Source organism: Sciurus carolinensis, chromosome 4 (assembly GCF_902686445.1).
Source record: "Sciurus carolinensis chromosome 4, mSciCar1.2, whole genome shotgun sequence".
Taxonomy (NCBI): Eukaryota; Metazoa; Chordata; class Mammalia; order Rodentia; family Sciuridae; genus Sciurus; species Sciurus carolinensis.
In genome coordinates this window covers 36,567,009-36,581,548 of record NC_062216.1, presented here as the reverse complement: position 1 = coordinate 36,581,548, position 14,540 = coordinate 36,567,009, and the positions used below count along the sequence as shown (strand labels likewise).

Sequence of the window (14,540 nt, the reverse complement as noted above, 5' to 3'; positions counted from 1 at the left end):
GAGATGCTATCCTGGGTTTGAATCTGTTCTATAAAGTTTTAGTTGGGTGATTTTGGAAATTTATCTTCTACTCTTCTAAACATCATGTCTCATTTCAAATTATATCAGCAATAAACAATTCAAAATTAAAAGAAAAAATAACTTTTTAAAAATTCTAATTTGAAAAGAAAAGAATTCTTATTTTACTTTTTAGTATCTTTTTCAGAGTTTAACTTCCTCAGAGTAAAAAATCTGTCTCTTAAAATAAGGTATATTCAAGTAAATGGTAAATGATACTGATTCTACCTTAATTCTAAGTGTATTTGCTTTTGTGAGTGTTGTTTCAAGTTCCCTCATTTAGCAAAAATCCAACTCTTACATTGCTAGCTTGCTCAGTCTCTCTCTCTTTCACAACACACACACACACATACATACACACACACACACGAAGACCCATGCACACACAACTCTGCCATTTAAATGGGGTTGATATCAAGTTTCACCTTTGTCCAGCTGGGACTCTAACTGATCCACTGCAGTCATAGAGGGAGCAAGCTGTAGTTCGCTGGATACAATAGTGAGGGCCCATGGTGAGGCGCTTAAAAGGTCCGTCATCAGCAGAAAAGGGATGTCAGCATAGACCCTTTCCAGGTTCTCAAACTGCCACAAATGAAGATAAAAGGTCTGTAAGTAATTACACTAGGCCATTCTATCTCTTCCCACCAATATCTATAACCTAAATGATTTCCAGTATTCACCACAGGAACATACCTTTGTGGAAACAAACTTAACCGCAACATCAAATGGAAAGACAGTTTCTATTGTTACGGTTTCATCCTGCAAGAAAATGCAAAGGGAACATTCAATGTCATTTCTAACATTTTTTTATATAAATAAAAATTTAAAAATAGAAGGCATAAAAAACACAATCAGTAATGATCAATAAATAATCCCGAGATATACATTAAGAAGAAACGTTCTTTTTCTTAGGTCATATTTTTAAAAATCTAAATAAAGAAACCTGTCTATGGTTTTATGACAATTCACCCTGCAAAGTGCTTTCTTCTACATGATTTTATCTCAGGACACGGTGAAGAGGGCAGAGCAGGCATCATCACCACTTTACAGAAGAAAAACCAGATGTTAAGAAAGATACAGTGACTTGTCTAAGGCCACAAGACTAGTGGTGCCAAGTTTAGAATCTGGGTCTTTCTCTTGTGCAAATTCTTTACCTCACCTTGGCTCAAAATGACTAAAACAATAATAATAACAATAACAACAGAAAGCAACGCATTGGACACTTATAATCTATCCAAGTTTATGCAATCATTCAAGGAAAAAGGTGCTATTAGGATTGCCACTTTAGGAGGAGGATTGCCACTTTAAGATTTGTCACAGCTAGAAAATAAGTGACAAAGGTAGAAACTAAACTGAATCTGATCCTCACCCAATAAGCTATACCCCTCTCTAAAACAGTTTGGAAAAAAAAAAAAAAAAAAAACAATGAGACTATTATATCTTTCAAAACAACTCACACCATTGGTGAGAAATCTTAAAAAAAAAAAAAAAAAAAAAAAAGAAAGTCATGTTGGTTAAAAGCTCAGGATGTAATGCTGAATACAGCTGGATTCTAATCCCAGCTGGGTTCATGATTACTAGCTGTGCAACCTCAGACAAAGCAATGTGACACTGGGCAAGTTAAATGTTTACGTCTTAGTTTCATAAACCTCATAGGATTATTATAAGAATTAAATGAGATAATGATATAAAGTGCTGAGATTGGCAGTCTTATCTCTAACATGCTATGGAGGCTCTGTATTACACCAGGCTATGTGAAATTTCTGACAGTATGACATGTGTCTTTCTCTCTCTCAATTAGGAAATAGTGCACATCCTTTTTCCATGTTTTTCTCTCCCAATGACTGAAAAAGCCTAGGGTTTAGAAACTGTACAATAACCAAACTACAAATTCCCAAACTGCTAGGGCTTTTTCTTTGCTGGACTGAGGACCAACTCCTAAGAAAAAGCTGAGACAACATTGCTGCCAAGACCAAGAAGATATTAACTAAAACAACACAAAAGAGAGGATTGCTCCATGTACAGTATTTCATACTGTTATGAAAAAGAAATACCTTGTGGCACTTGCAAACAATTTCCTTTTCTTCAACAGTTGTATTGATCAGGTAAGAAACATACACAAGAAACATCCTGGAGCCCACTGTTCCACAGCGAACATACAATGTTTTTTCCAGCTGTAACAGAGTGTTATAATTTAATATTACAAAGACTTCCACCTGATATATTCTAGCATAATAGTTCTAACTTTCAGAGTTTACTATACCAAGTGGCCAAATTCTTTCTCTTTTATAGGTTGTTACAGTATAACTAATCTAATTAATTCAAGTTCCTTCTATGAAGAACCCTGCACATACTGCCAGGGTATACTGCTCTCTCTCTCTCTCTCTCTCTCTCTCTCTCTCTCTCTCTCTCTCTCTCTCTTATTTATTGCCTTCAACTTCCCAATAACTTTTTGTATTTGGTTTGGAAACAGAAGTAGATTGAGAGGTTAATGCACTAAGTTACAGATAGCAGTTATTTATATAACAACTAACTCTCCATATTAGGATCACCTGTTCTAAAATTCCTTGTATAAAAACTGCCACACATATTCTACATATTTAAATATGTAAAATGTGTGTAAAATGTTCATTAATTAAATCACTTTTTAAATTCTAGTATCTGCTGTTAAAATACTCTGAAACTATCTAAAACTTGCTGTATATTTAAAATTATAGAACAGTTGATTTCCTCTCTCCAATCCCCATTGGTCAAGTTTACCTGTTCTCCTGGATGTAAGTCTCCAACAGGAATGTCAGTAAGTAAAGCAGGGTAGGACTCATCACACAGTTCTGTTCCATGAAGAGTCACATGAGTTTTCTGAGTTAAGTTCGCATCCTGTCCTAAGAGAGTTAATAAATTGGGATTTTAAGACAATGAGAATCTAAATGTTATCATAATAACCAATGCTGTGTGAAGAGCCCTGTACCATACTCTCTTTTAAACAAATATCCTACCATTGACACCATGGCACTTTTTTAATGATGGATTTAATAATGATCAAACTTAAGAAATGAATGCTTACCTGGTTTTAAACCAGCAGTGAGTTTCACATCTCTGATCTGGGTCTTCTCATGAGATTGAACAGTCACAACCAAACAATACATTTCATTTGTCAGGGCAGGAGGCTCATGTTGCAAATGCACAGAAATGTTTGGAACTCTGGAAATGATCCTTTAAAAAGAAACCTTAGCTAAGCAACCTTTTTTTTTTTTTAAGTATTCAAATATATTTAAAAGAAATAAGAGCTGGGCATGGTGGTGCATGCCTATAATCCCAGTGACTCGGGAGGCTGAGGCAGGAGGATTAGAGGTTCAAGGCCAGCCTTAGCAACTTAGCAAGACTCTGCTTAAAATAAAAACTGAAAAGGACTGGGGATGTAGCTTAGCAGTAAAGCACCCCTGGGTTCAATCTCCAGTACAAATAAAAAAAGAGAACGATCTTTAATAATTTGTCTGGCAAACCAGACTTACATTGTGCTTGCCTGGATGATTATGCTGTCCCAGTGAACCTCATTGTCAGGGAGTTTAGGTCGTCTTTTGAAAGAACGTGCAGCCTGCAGGGCTTCCTGGGAGGAAGCAGCATCTCCTCCTCCTCCCTGCCAACTCAAAACCACACACCTGCCCGTCTCATTGCCCAGAACCAGGTCGACAGAAGTAATCTGAAAGAGGAAAGTGTGTAAGAAATGCCATCTTATGTTTGTCACCATCCCCCTCAACAAAATCATCCTGAGAATGGTACAAAATTCACCAGAGACCCACAGTGTAACAGTAGGCAGAACACTTATGGTTATTAGAGTCTTATTCTGGCTGGAACACAGACTTACTGTACTCTGGGTTTCAACTTCTTCATCTTTGAAATTTAGATCATAACCTGAATTTCAAGCCAGGAGACTGCACAATGCAGTTATTATGTTAATACCTAGTACTTGACATTATGGATGCTCAATTAGTGGATGCTGAAGAAATAAATATTTCAGTAACCACTGATATGACTACAACCTAGTTTCTAATTTCACAAATATTTTTCCTGAAAATATTTGTAGTACTAGCAGTGAAATGTTTTATAATTTGAATAAATGTTCTTTTCAACTAAATTCATTAACAAAATGACTCAAAATACTGATTATGATTTATATGTGGTAGATTTCCTCAGTTATCATGTAAAAAACGAAATACATCAAATTTAGTTAAATCAGGAAGGACTTTTACAAAATAAATGAGCAAAAGCCTCTGGGACTGGGGTTATAGCTCAGTGGTACAGCACCTACCCAGCATGTATGAGGCTCTGGGTTCAATCCCCAGCACCATAAAACAAATAAACAAAACGCTCTCTGGTTAATGATAAAACCAACAGCTTCATAGAAATTGTTATAGAAACGTTGGTAGAACAACCTATGTACTATCTATTTTACAATGGCCCCAAGTTTAAAATAGCTAATCATTCTCATTCAAGTCATGAGTACATACTTACTTTGTGCTAATCACTATCCTAAGCAATTTACAAATCTGATCTAAACCTCATGAAACCTGAAGGTGTAGGTAACACTATCATCCCCACTTTACAGATAAATACAGAAACAAAGAGGTTAAGTAACTAACTGCCCAGCGTCAGAAGCTAGCAAGCTGGAGAGTCAGAATTTAAGGCCATACAGTTTGACTCCAGAGTGTATGTTCAAATAAAACATTACTTTCATCAAGTATTTCTGAAGGTTTTTTTAATTATCTATATTTAATCAATCTTTTAAAATATTAATCACTACTTTTTATTTAACTATATGCAATCAGCAATGTTTAAATACTAAAAAGAAATTTAGTCTGAATTATATTATACAAAATATACTTGCTATATTATACACTATATATTGTTTGAAATTTCTAAAGTGATTATGTAGTCATTAAGAAATGAGACTGGTCTTATGTACTAACATGAAATGATATCTAATATACATTATTAAGTGAAAAAAGTAACTATAGTATTATGTACATATTACCCAATTTTTTATTAGTCCTTTTCAGTTATACATGATGAGTCAATTTTGACAACATATTTAGTCAATTTATACAACACATTTATACAAACATGGAGTATATCTTATTCTAACTACTGATTTTTTAATTGGAAAAAAATTTTAACTATAAATAGATTCACAGAAAAATGTCTATAAGGAAACCTACCAAACTCTCCTGAATGATTTTCCTTGGGAAATTCGGGTGGAAAATTTTTATTTTTTATTTAGAAAATTATGTACTATTTAATTGTTTGACATAAACACACTACTTGTAATTTAAAATATTTTTGATTAAAAGTCTCATAACTAACCTCAATTTTCTTTCCCACATCTTCAGTTTTTGCAACAAATTTAAATAACAATTTTCTTGTTTTACCAGGAACTAAACACATCTTCCCTTGGGTCAAATTTTCCAAAACTTCACTTGCTTTAGATGCTTCTTCTATTACACAGAACTGGTTGTATTCCTGAAAAACAGGTTAGCAAATGTCACCATTTTACAAAGGTCAAATGCCAGCTGTTTTGCTAGCACTAAATACCAAGTGATTTGGAGCTAGAAGCATTATAATGGGTTATTAATAAAAGGAAGTATTTTAATGCTAAATTTAGGCACTTACTCACTGATACCACAAGGAAAAACAGTTCATTACATACAACCTGGTTTCTGAAAATGTTTAGATACCCCTTTTGTAGAGAGAGAGACAAACGTGGTCTTTGTTGCACCAATGCCAGGCAATGAAGAAGAGATTCCTGAAGAGCTTACTTTCCACATGGCTTCTGAGACACTACACTGTCTCATGATCTCATCCTCTTTGGTTACTTTCTGGTTTTCACTCAAAGGCCTTTATTCTTTACCTGGTCCCTTGAATGCAGGGGTCTCAAACAAGTTTGGGTCCTTGGCTTTCTTTCAGTTCTGTTGTTTTCTCTTTATGTTTATTTCATTGGTAAGTTGGTTCATTTTCACATATTCTGTACCTTTGTGCTAAAATCTCCCACATAAAAATTATGATAGCCTGTCCTATTTCCTTAACTATAAACTTACAGTCATGATTGTCTAGAGAATAAAATCCCATCCCACCTAAGTCAGCACATCCCAAACCTAATGACTGAAAGTCTATCTTCCTAGGGGCACTAGACCACTAAGCCACATCCCAAACCCTATTATGTATTTTATTTAGAGACAGAATCTCACTGAGTTGCTTAGCACCTCCTTTTTTGCTGAGGCTGGCTTTGAACTTGAGATGCTCCTCCTTGGCCTCCAGAGCCACTGGGATTATAGGCATGCATCACTGTGCCCGGCAAACAGACATCTTTCATGCATGGATCTGCAGAATTGCCATTCTCATCTATTCAATAAACATCAAGAGCTTCCCAAGAACCACCCTCTATCCTACATGAATTACCTTCATAAGACTTACTTACACATAGTTTAATTTTTATACATTTCCCTAAGACTTTCATTTCTAGTCTATGCTTATAAAACTTAAGCATTCTACTCTTTTTTCTTATGATTTCCATCTTGAATTTCAAATAAAGTATATTCAGAATATACTCTAACTTTTAAAACTTGACATTCTATTGTAGCATTTTTATTAACTTATAATTATGGAAGTAGTTTGTGTTTCTTGCTAAAAAAAAGAAAGAAAGAAAGAAACAAGAAATGGAATAATAGGATATTAAGGAAAAAGTAAAATAAGAGTCCCTAAAGTGACCCTCTAATTTCAGACTTCAGAGTATTTCATGATGGGAAAAAAAGAAAGAAAAATAAAAAAGACCTATCCTTGTGGAACTATGATTCCAATGATTCCAATAAGAAAAACAAGTAATTGCCAAATGACTACACATACAAGGCGAAACCATGGCTGTCACTATTACTGTAGAGGGCTGTGAGAGACTTGCTAGGTCTATCTCCTGACCTTTATTCATTCTATCCGCATTCCTTATTCTCTCTTTTCACTCAAGAATTCAGATTTATCTATTTTTAAATGCCTCTTGTACCTTATATCTCCATTCCCACCACTAGAATCCTGATCCAAATCCTCACACTTCATACATGGGTTAATATAAACAGCCTCTAATCAGTTTCCATAACATCATATCTTTCCCTCTATTTTGCTACTCAATGGAGTATTTTAGACATAAATTCCATGCCCTTGCTTCAATATTCTCAAACCAATTAGAAGAAATCCCTGGGTAAGAGTCTGAAGTTGAATAAAATAAGCTGATTTTCAGGCAACCTAGGTCTATCTAACCATTTGTATTAAAGACATTTCTCAGTTTATATGAATCAAATCATATTAAAACAGATAATGTCCTTTATTACCATCCAATAAACAGAACACAGATAAAAGAACAATTAAATACATAAATCTTAAATGACTTCTATTTATTCATCAGTCTATCTCTGCTTAACTCTTCAAGACTCCTGTACACCACCAGGCCTTATTTCCCACCACCTACCCTTAAAAACTCTCTGGTCTACTGAGGTCACTGTCTTGACTTACGCATAAATAGAGAATGTGCACTTGTGCTCCCTGGCACTGTGTTCTCATTACCAAACATGTTCTCTTTTCATCCTCTTATACCTATCTTAATATCATCTTCATTCTTGGAAATTCCTCCCTTTTCTTGACATGCCTAACTAATATAACTATAATTCTAGTTTATACTATACAATTCAATCTTCTCTATGTGCTTGGACAATCTGTTAGTCAGTCCTGGTCCCTGCCCGCAAATGCTTACATTGTAATGGGGATGATATTCTACACTCTTTCAGGTTCAGAATACTATTATGACTCTCAATAAATGCTTATTGGTTAAAGGCTCAATATACTTTTGGGGAGCACAAAAGAAAATTATCCATTAAGTGAGCTTGTAAATGAGATAGCTGGAATGTAATCAAGTACTTGACTTCATTATATCACATTCAAATATGTTCAAATGCAAGAAATGTATGATCCCATTTCTTCAAGGAAAAAAAGTTATTTAAACATGCATGTATGAAAAATGTCTAGAATATTCAAGAAGTTAACAGAGAGAATCTCCAAGAGGATGGAATTGGAAGATTATACATTTATACATGTACTTTTTACTTTATAGCCATCTATTTCATTTTAACTTTTTGAATATTAAACAGGTATTTGTTCTATAACTCTAAGTTAACAACATTTAAATAAAAGTGGAAGCAAATGATTTTGAGAAAATTGATTATATTCATTCTGAATCTTATTTAAAATTCAAATTATACATAATAAAAATATACACAAAGAATTTTTAATATTTCATAAACAAGATGTGAAAATAAAGAGTAGGAAAAGTATAACACTTGACTTGCTAGAGTTCAGAAATATAAATACATTTATATTACAGAGCTTACTAAAGTTACTTGTTGCTGTGAAACCATTAAGACCTAAAATTCACTAAGTTCATTTTTATGTAATTAGAAAATGCAAGCTATAATAACAAACACACAATAAAAACACATTGAAAAGTACTATTACCTGATTATTAAAGCTGACACAGAGTTTGGAAAACCTAATGGGATGTGGACAATCAGCCTTCAGATAAATATCAAACTGAACAGGAACATCAACATGAAAACTTGGGGCATGAAACTTGGCTTTGCATTGTACTAGAAGTCAAACAAAAAGAGCTGAGTTACTCACTATCAGACACTCAAGACCCACACACATTATTCTATGAATCACATTCACTCCTCAGAAAAGACATGTCTACATTCTTACTGATTTCTTACTTAAGGTATTTTACAGACTGTTGCACTTAAGACAGCTTATGTAACAGCCATAAATGTAGTTCGCTTTTTAAAAATGAACAAAAGTTAAATAAGTTTCAAAGCCTTCTTTAATTTTAAAATCAGTATTGCCTCTAAAATGTCAAGATTTTAAAGTGAAAAGAACATTTTATGATTAACTCAAGTCAGAAGACCTGACTAGACATTAAAGCATAAACCTTTTAAATAACTGCCTTTTCAGATAATGCCTGAAGTACAAAAATGAACAAAGTATGTTTTAAGACATAAGTCAAACATTTAATATCTTGATTATCTCCATAAGACATTTAGGAGAAATTTTTTAAAAAAATCACAATTTATCTATAAAATGATTGTACTTTGAAAATTCTTTTTTGACTTTTATATTTATTATTCTATATCTATTTATTTTGTAGAAAAAAGGATGATTTCCCTAAAATAATATTTCAGATGCTGGTGACCTACCAAAGGGCACAAAGTCCTGTACTCCTATTGTGAAGACATTGCTGCCGGCCAGAGAAACTCGGTCTGCCCACAGCTTCTGAGCAGTTTTTACAGCTAAGACATCACAGTCAGGTTCAGGATCTGGAATTTCATTCTGCACCAATACAGAGTTAAACATTTGTTCAACTAGTTGAAAAAACATATAACTATATTAAAATATAGAACTAGGTTAACACATCTTACACAAAGAATTCCAACCTACCATTAAAACGTTTATGAGGTTTTTTTCTATACGAGATTTCTGATCGTCTTTCAGAGTTGAAGCTAAAATGAAGCAATAAAATTAAAACTATAGATAGGCAAGTAAGTTCACTACCTTGCTTAATGTTTCTATAATAATTTAGAGAAAATACTTCTTCTAAGATGACTAAGCACAATGACTTACACATAATATAAGTACTACTAAATATTTGAGACTGAATTGTTCTTCCAATTAAAAAGCTTAATGATGTGAAATAATTCTGTAGATCGGAATTTTACTGAAAGAACATCACACTACCTCTTCCAAGGAGTTCTAGGGAATAAGTAATGTAATCCTTTAATTGGGCCATAAGGTAGGAACATTTCAAAGCTGTAGTCAATATAGATGTGAGCAGAGTCCACCATCCTTCACTCCGATAATCACACATCACATAATCCAGCAATCTAAGGGATGACAAGAAGGCACAATGAAGAGTTTCACAAGAAGGGTTTGAAGAGTTCTTAGAGATAATAAAAAGTGCTTTTCTCATTTTATATAAATGTAAGAAAATCCTACTGAGATACAAGTATTTTTCACATTTATTTAAACCTGAGGTTTCCTAAAACTCTGAAAAAGATAGCGCTAGGAGAAGGCACTTGAAAAAATACCACAGAAATGGAATATAATAGGAATACAGAAATAATAAATCCTTCAATATAAATTTCTATTTCTATTTACTGTAAGGTAATCAAAATACTTGTTAAAAATAAATAGTAAATAAGACTCACTTCAAAGCTTTGGTATAATCTTTTGCATAGTAATATTCTTCTCCCATTTGAACCACTATGAAGGAAAAAAAGATTTATGTATGTAATTTAAAATTACTCAAAATTACATGAATTATGGCATGTTATGGATACATACTTAGATGACTTTTCATTCTTGGACATTTGTACTTTTTGAACTGTGCAACAGCATTGCTCAGGAGAGTTATTATGATTTCCTGTTTGAAAAGACAGAACATGTGAAACATTTAAATAATCTCATTTTCCTTGAATGATGTAAAAAATAGTTTATATTTAGGGGAAAAAACAACAACTCACAGAGTGAACAACATTTCTCTCTTTAAGCTGAATGGCAAGAATTCCCACCTTCTCTTTTTCAGGATCAGAAAGATCAAAACCTGTGTAAGATGAGACACAACCCATTTTAGACAGCTCATTTAACTTAAATCTTCACATAAACATTGTATGTGTACACTCCTTGAGTCCTTTACTGTAATATAATGTACTTAAGATTCTCAACTATTCTAGACTCTTAGAGATTCTAAAGCAGCTTTATTAACATAAAAACTTCTTTGTGATCTGTTCTGCAGAGAACATTACTGAGCTCAGTGTTCTTTTACTTAGTGGAATCAACTATCTTAAGAGTACTATTCATATCATCCTCTACACATTCTGTATAAAGATCAAAGTATATAATTTCTTAACACTTAAGATAGTCACCAATGTAGATAATTTTTGTTTTGTTTTGTTTTTTGGTACCAGGGATTGGATTCAAAGGGGCTTACCCACTGAGCCACATCCTCAGCCTGTTTTATTTTTTTAGAGACAGGGTTCTATTAAGCTGCTTAGGGCCTTGCTAAGTTGCTAAGAGTGGCTTTGAACTTGTGATCATCCTACTTCAATCTCCCAAGCCACTGGGATTATAGGGATACACTATGGCACCCAACTTATAAATTGTTTTAAAGGTGATACAAGTTAATGTTGTCTTAAAAGGTCAAATTAATTATTAAAGTTAACTGGAATTAAAATGTTTCAATAGTCAACAATGGCTTATTGTGTCATTTAACACAACAGATGTCCAAATCTTTTAATCACATCAATATATTTAATTAAAAATGACCTATGATATAGTGATACAAACAAATCTAAAATCTAAAAAAAAAACCTGAAAAAAAATGTTTCAAAAGCATGTATTTTAATTTCAACAAAATTTTTCCACTGGCTATATTAAGCATAAGAAATCATAATAGCTACCTTTGCCTTTTGAGATTGAGAATAAAGTGATGGAAGGAAAAATATTTACTTAGTATTCCTTGTCGCCATGGTCTTTGTCCATAAAAGTCAAGAACGCCTGTTTGTGTTTCTAAGGGATCAGGATTGGGATACATTACAGAAGCCTGTAAATTAAAAACCAAACTTAAATAAGAGTTATGTATTATTCCATCACAAATGGACTCTAGCACAATCTGACTGAATAAGTTTTCACAAATACATCAAACACACATTCAAATATCACAGTTGTGAATATCTTAACATGAATTTAATTTTAACAAAATTTAAATTAAAAATAAGTTTCATCTAACATTTAGAAAATCTTATAAAAACTGAACAAATCAATCTAATTTTAACAAATGATTTCATAGCAACTAAAGTCTTTACATTTTCTTTTTATCTTTGCTATAATAAACCAGTAAAAAAACCCTGCAAATTGTTTGATATTTATTCCATATGTATAAATATTCTCTGTGAACAAAAACATTATTTTGAGGAGTTTTAAAGACACAATTTTCTTATCACTTCTGTATTAGTGCTGGTATTAGGGAGAGTGGTATTTTTGATAGCAGAATCGGCAGATTTACACTGCTTTTTTCCTTTATAACTTTTCTCTTGGAAACCAAAATGCAATATAAGTGCATTCTTATGAATGAAAACACCCAAAAGCAAAGGATAAAAATTTAAATTATATCTAAACCTATTATCACTTGTTTAGAAGTATACATTATTCTTATAGATTTTTGTACAAAAATTTGTTACTGATTGAAATAATTTTTCAATGAAATACAATCTGTGCATTTCAACATATCACTATTCTTCTAAACAACAGATATTGTTGAGAATAAACATATTTTAGTTAGAATAACATACTTAAACAAATTCCCTATAGTTCTTCATCTTATTTCAATTTTACATTATAATTAATACATCTATGAGAAATTAAATCTTGCTACTTATCTCTGAGAATCTATTATCTGCTATGGATTTCTGAAAATAAAGTTCTGGGTCAAAGGATATGTATAGTTTTAAAGTTTCTCAAATTTTTTGATGTAAATGTCACTTTTAACATTCCAGTGAATATCTGCTAATGTCCGGTCCTTCTTTTCTTAATACTCCTAATTTTAAACACCTTTTAAAATACTGTGTTCAAACTATAACATGCCAAAGTTTAAAAATATATGTAATACAGTTATGAATCATATGTAAACAGGAAAACTTCCACTCAATTCACAGATAAAAACAAAGTACTTTGGCCTAAACTAAAAAGTCATAATTCCTAAAACAATGAAAGATTAAAATATTATATTCAAAGATTTGGAAACAAATTATGATACCAATCAGTTCTAGCTTCTTTCAAGGGAAGATTAATAAATTTCCTAAATGATAGATAACACAGGAGTTGGTAACTTACTTCATGGTTGCAAAGGGTTTTTGCATGCTGTTTCCGCTCCTGAGCATAATAGGCTGCCTGCTGATAATAGAAACCAGGATTCTGAGTTTGAATAGCTGTTAACCCTAACTTAATAGCTTCATCAAATAAATCTCCAAAGGCCTGGAATCTTAAAAAAAAAAAAAAAGAAATCAAGAAATAAAAAAGAATGCAAAAGCAGTTTACTTCCAGTAATTAATTCTTGCTGGGAACTATAATCTCAGTACCTTGTACTAAAATGCTATTGATTAACAGTTAAAATTTGTAATAATTTCTAGTGTGTGAGACTAATACACACCAATTTTAAGGTTACAGACAAATTCTGCATTTAAGTCATCTCTTCTTCACTAAAAAGTCTACAGATATACCATCAAACTAGATCTCAACATAGTTTTCACCACTCAAAATACAACCAAGTTTCTAAGAACAATTTCCTTCTAGCAATTTTTAAACATAAGCTCAAACAGCAAGCTCTATGACAGCAGGAGTTTTGTTTTGCTCACTGCTGTATTCTACAGATATAGACACCCAGCAGAAACCAAATGAATGTATGTTGAATGGAAAAGACAGTACCATGAATTAAATGACTTCCCTTAAGAACCAATAATATATATATTATTACCAGAAACACACTTATATCATATCATTAAAAAACTACTTACTGGAAAAAAAAAAACCTAGTTCAGTTTAGAACCAAAGTTCACACTAATTCCATTTCTCCAAACCCCATGTATTATTTTTTACAACATTCTAAAAGTACAATTTAAAACATACTGTTTAGACATCCATGCAGCATGCTCAAAAGACAATTCCGCACTTCCAATTTTTTTCTTACACAAGTCAATGTGCTTTCGGAACTGAGCAATTGCATCCAATGGGGTATTGTGTTGAAAACACAGCCTACAGATCTGCAAAATGTAAAAATCAACCCCAAAATAAGGGGGGAAATCAAAAGACAAATTCACTTAGAAACATGTAACGTTTTGAGAATAACTTTAAAAAGACTACAGAATTTCCTTCTCTAAAGTTCTTTGCAATATAAATTATTTTCTTCACAAAAAAGGTTATGCTAAAAGGAGAGGATAAGTCCCTTCAAGGAATCAAGTACAATATTATAGTACTTATATTGAACTTATTCCATACCTTAGAAAAGCTTTTCAAAAATATAGAAATAATAACAAATAATTATACCCAATTATACCCAATGAAGAACATAAAGATGGGCTCAAGTAAAATATTTTCAACAGGCAATTGAGAAAGAATAGATTGACATTCAGTTTTAGAATTGTCAGGATGCTAAAGATTTTCTGTAGCACAAAGTACAGTTACCTCCATAAGAAACAAGGATTATAGAAATTTTCAAAACCTTTTTGCCTGGGATGTTATTTCAAAATGATACAATCTATATGTATTTGGGGTAAGAGAAAAAAAAAGAATAATTAAAGCCTCAAGTAATTTCCAAATGCTTATTACAAATTTCAATTTTATAT

The 14,540-nt window shown here is 32.4% G+C and overlaps 1 protein-coding gene across 1 annotated transcript in view; it reads right to left on the bottom strand.

The window, feature by feature from the left end:
* Positions 1-14,540, bottom strand: part of Trappc11 (trafficking protein particle complex subunit 11) — a 44,627-nt gene that overhangs the window by 14,790 nt on the left and 15,297 nt on the right. Inside the window, exons 9-25 of the mRNA XM_047551253.1 lie at positions 13,825-13,958; positions 13,033-13,180; positions 11,650-11,743; positions 10,665-10,744; positions 10,486-10,564; positions 10,350-10,404; positions 9,880-10,025; positions 9,583-9,644; positions 9,342-9,474; positions 8,608-8,738; positions 5,419-5,574; positions 3,570-3,757; positions 3,122-3,270; positions 2,818-2,939; positions 2,112-2,231; positions 751-816; positions 483-639 (exon numbers count right to left, since the gene is read on the bottom strand). Coding sequence (XP_047407209.1) covers positions 483-639; positions 751-816; positions 2,112-2,231; positions 2,818-2,939; positions 3,122-3,270; positions 3,570-3,757; positions 5,419-5,574; positions 8,608-8,738; positions 9,342-9,474; positions 9,583-9,644; positions 9,880-10,025; positions 10,350-10,404; positions 10,486-10,564; positions 10,665-10,744; positions 11,650-11,743; positions 13,033-13,180; positions 13,825-13,958 — 2,020 coding nt within the window. The remainder of the gene's footprint in view (positions 1-482; positions 640-750; positions 817-2,111; positions 2,232-2,817; positions 2,940-3,121; positions 3,271-3,569; positions 3,758-5,418; positions 5,575-8,607; positions 8,739-9,341; positions 9,475-9,582; positions 9,645-9,879; positions 10,026-10,349; positions 10,405-10,485; positions 10,565-10,664; positions 10,745-11,649; positions 11,744-13,032; positions 13,181-13,824; positions 13,959-14,540) is intronic.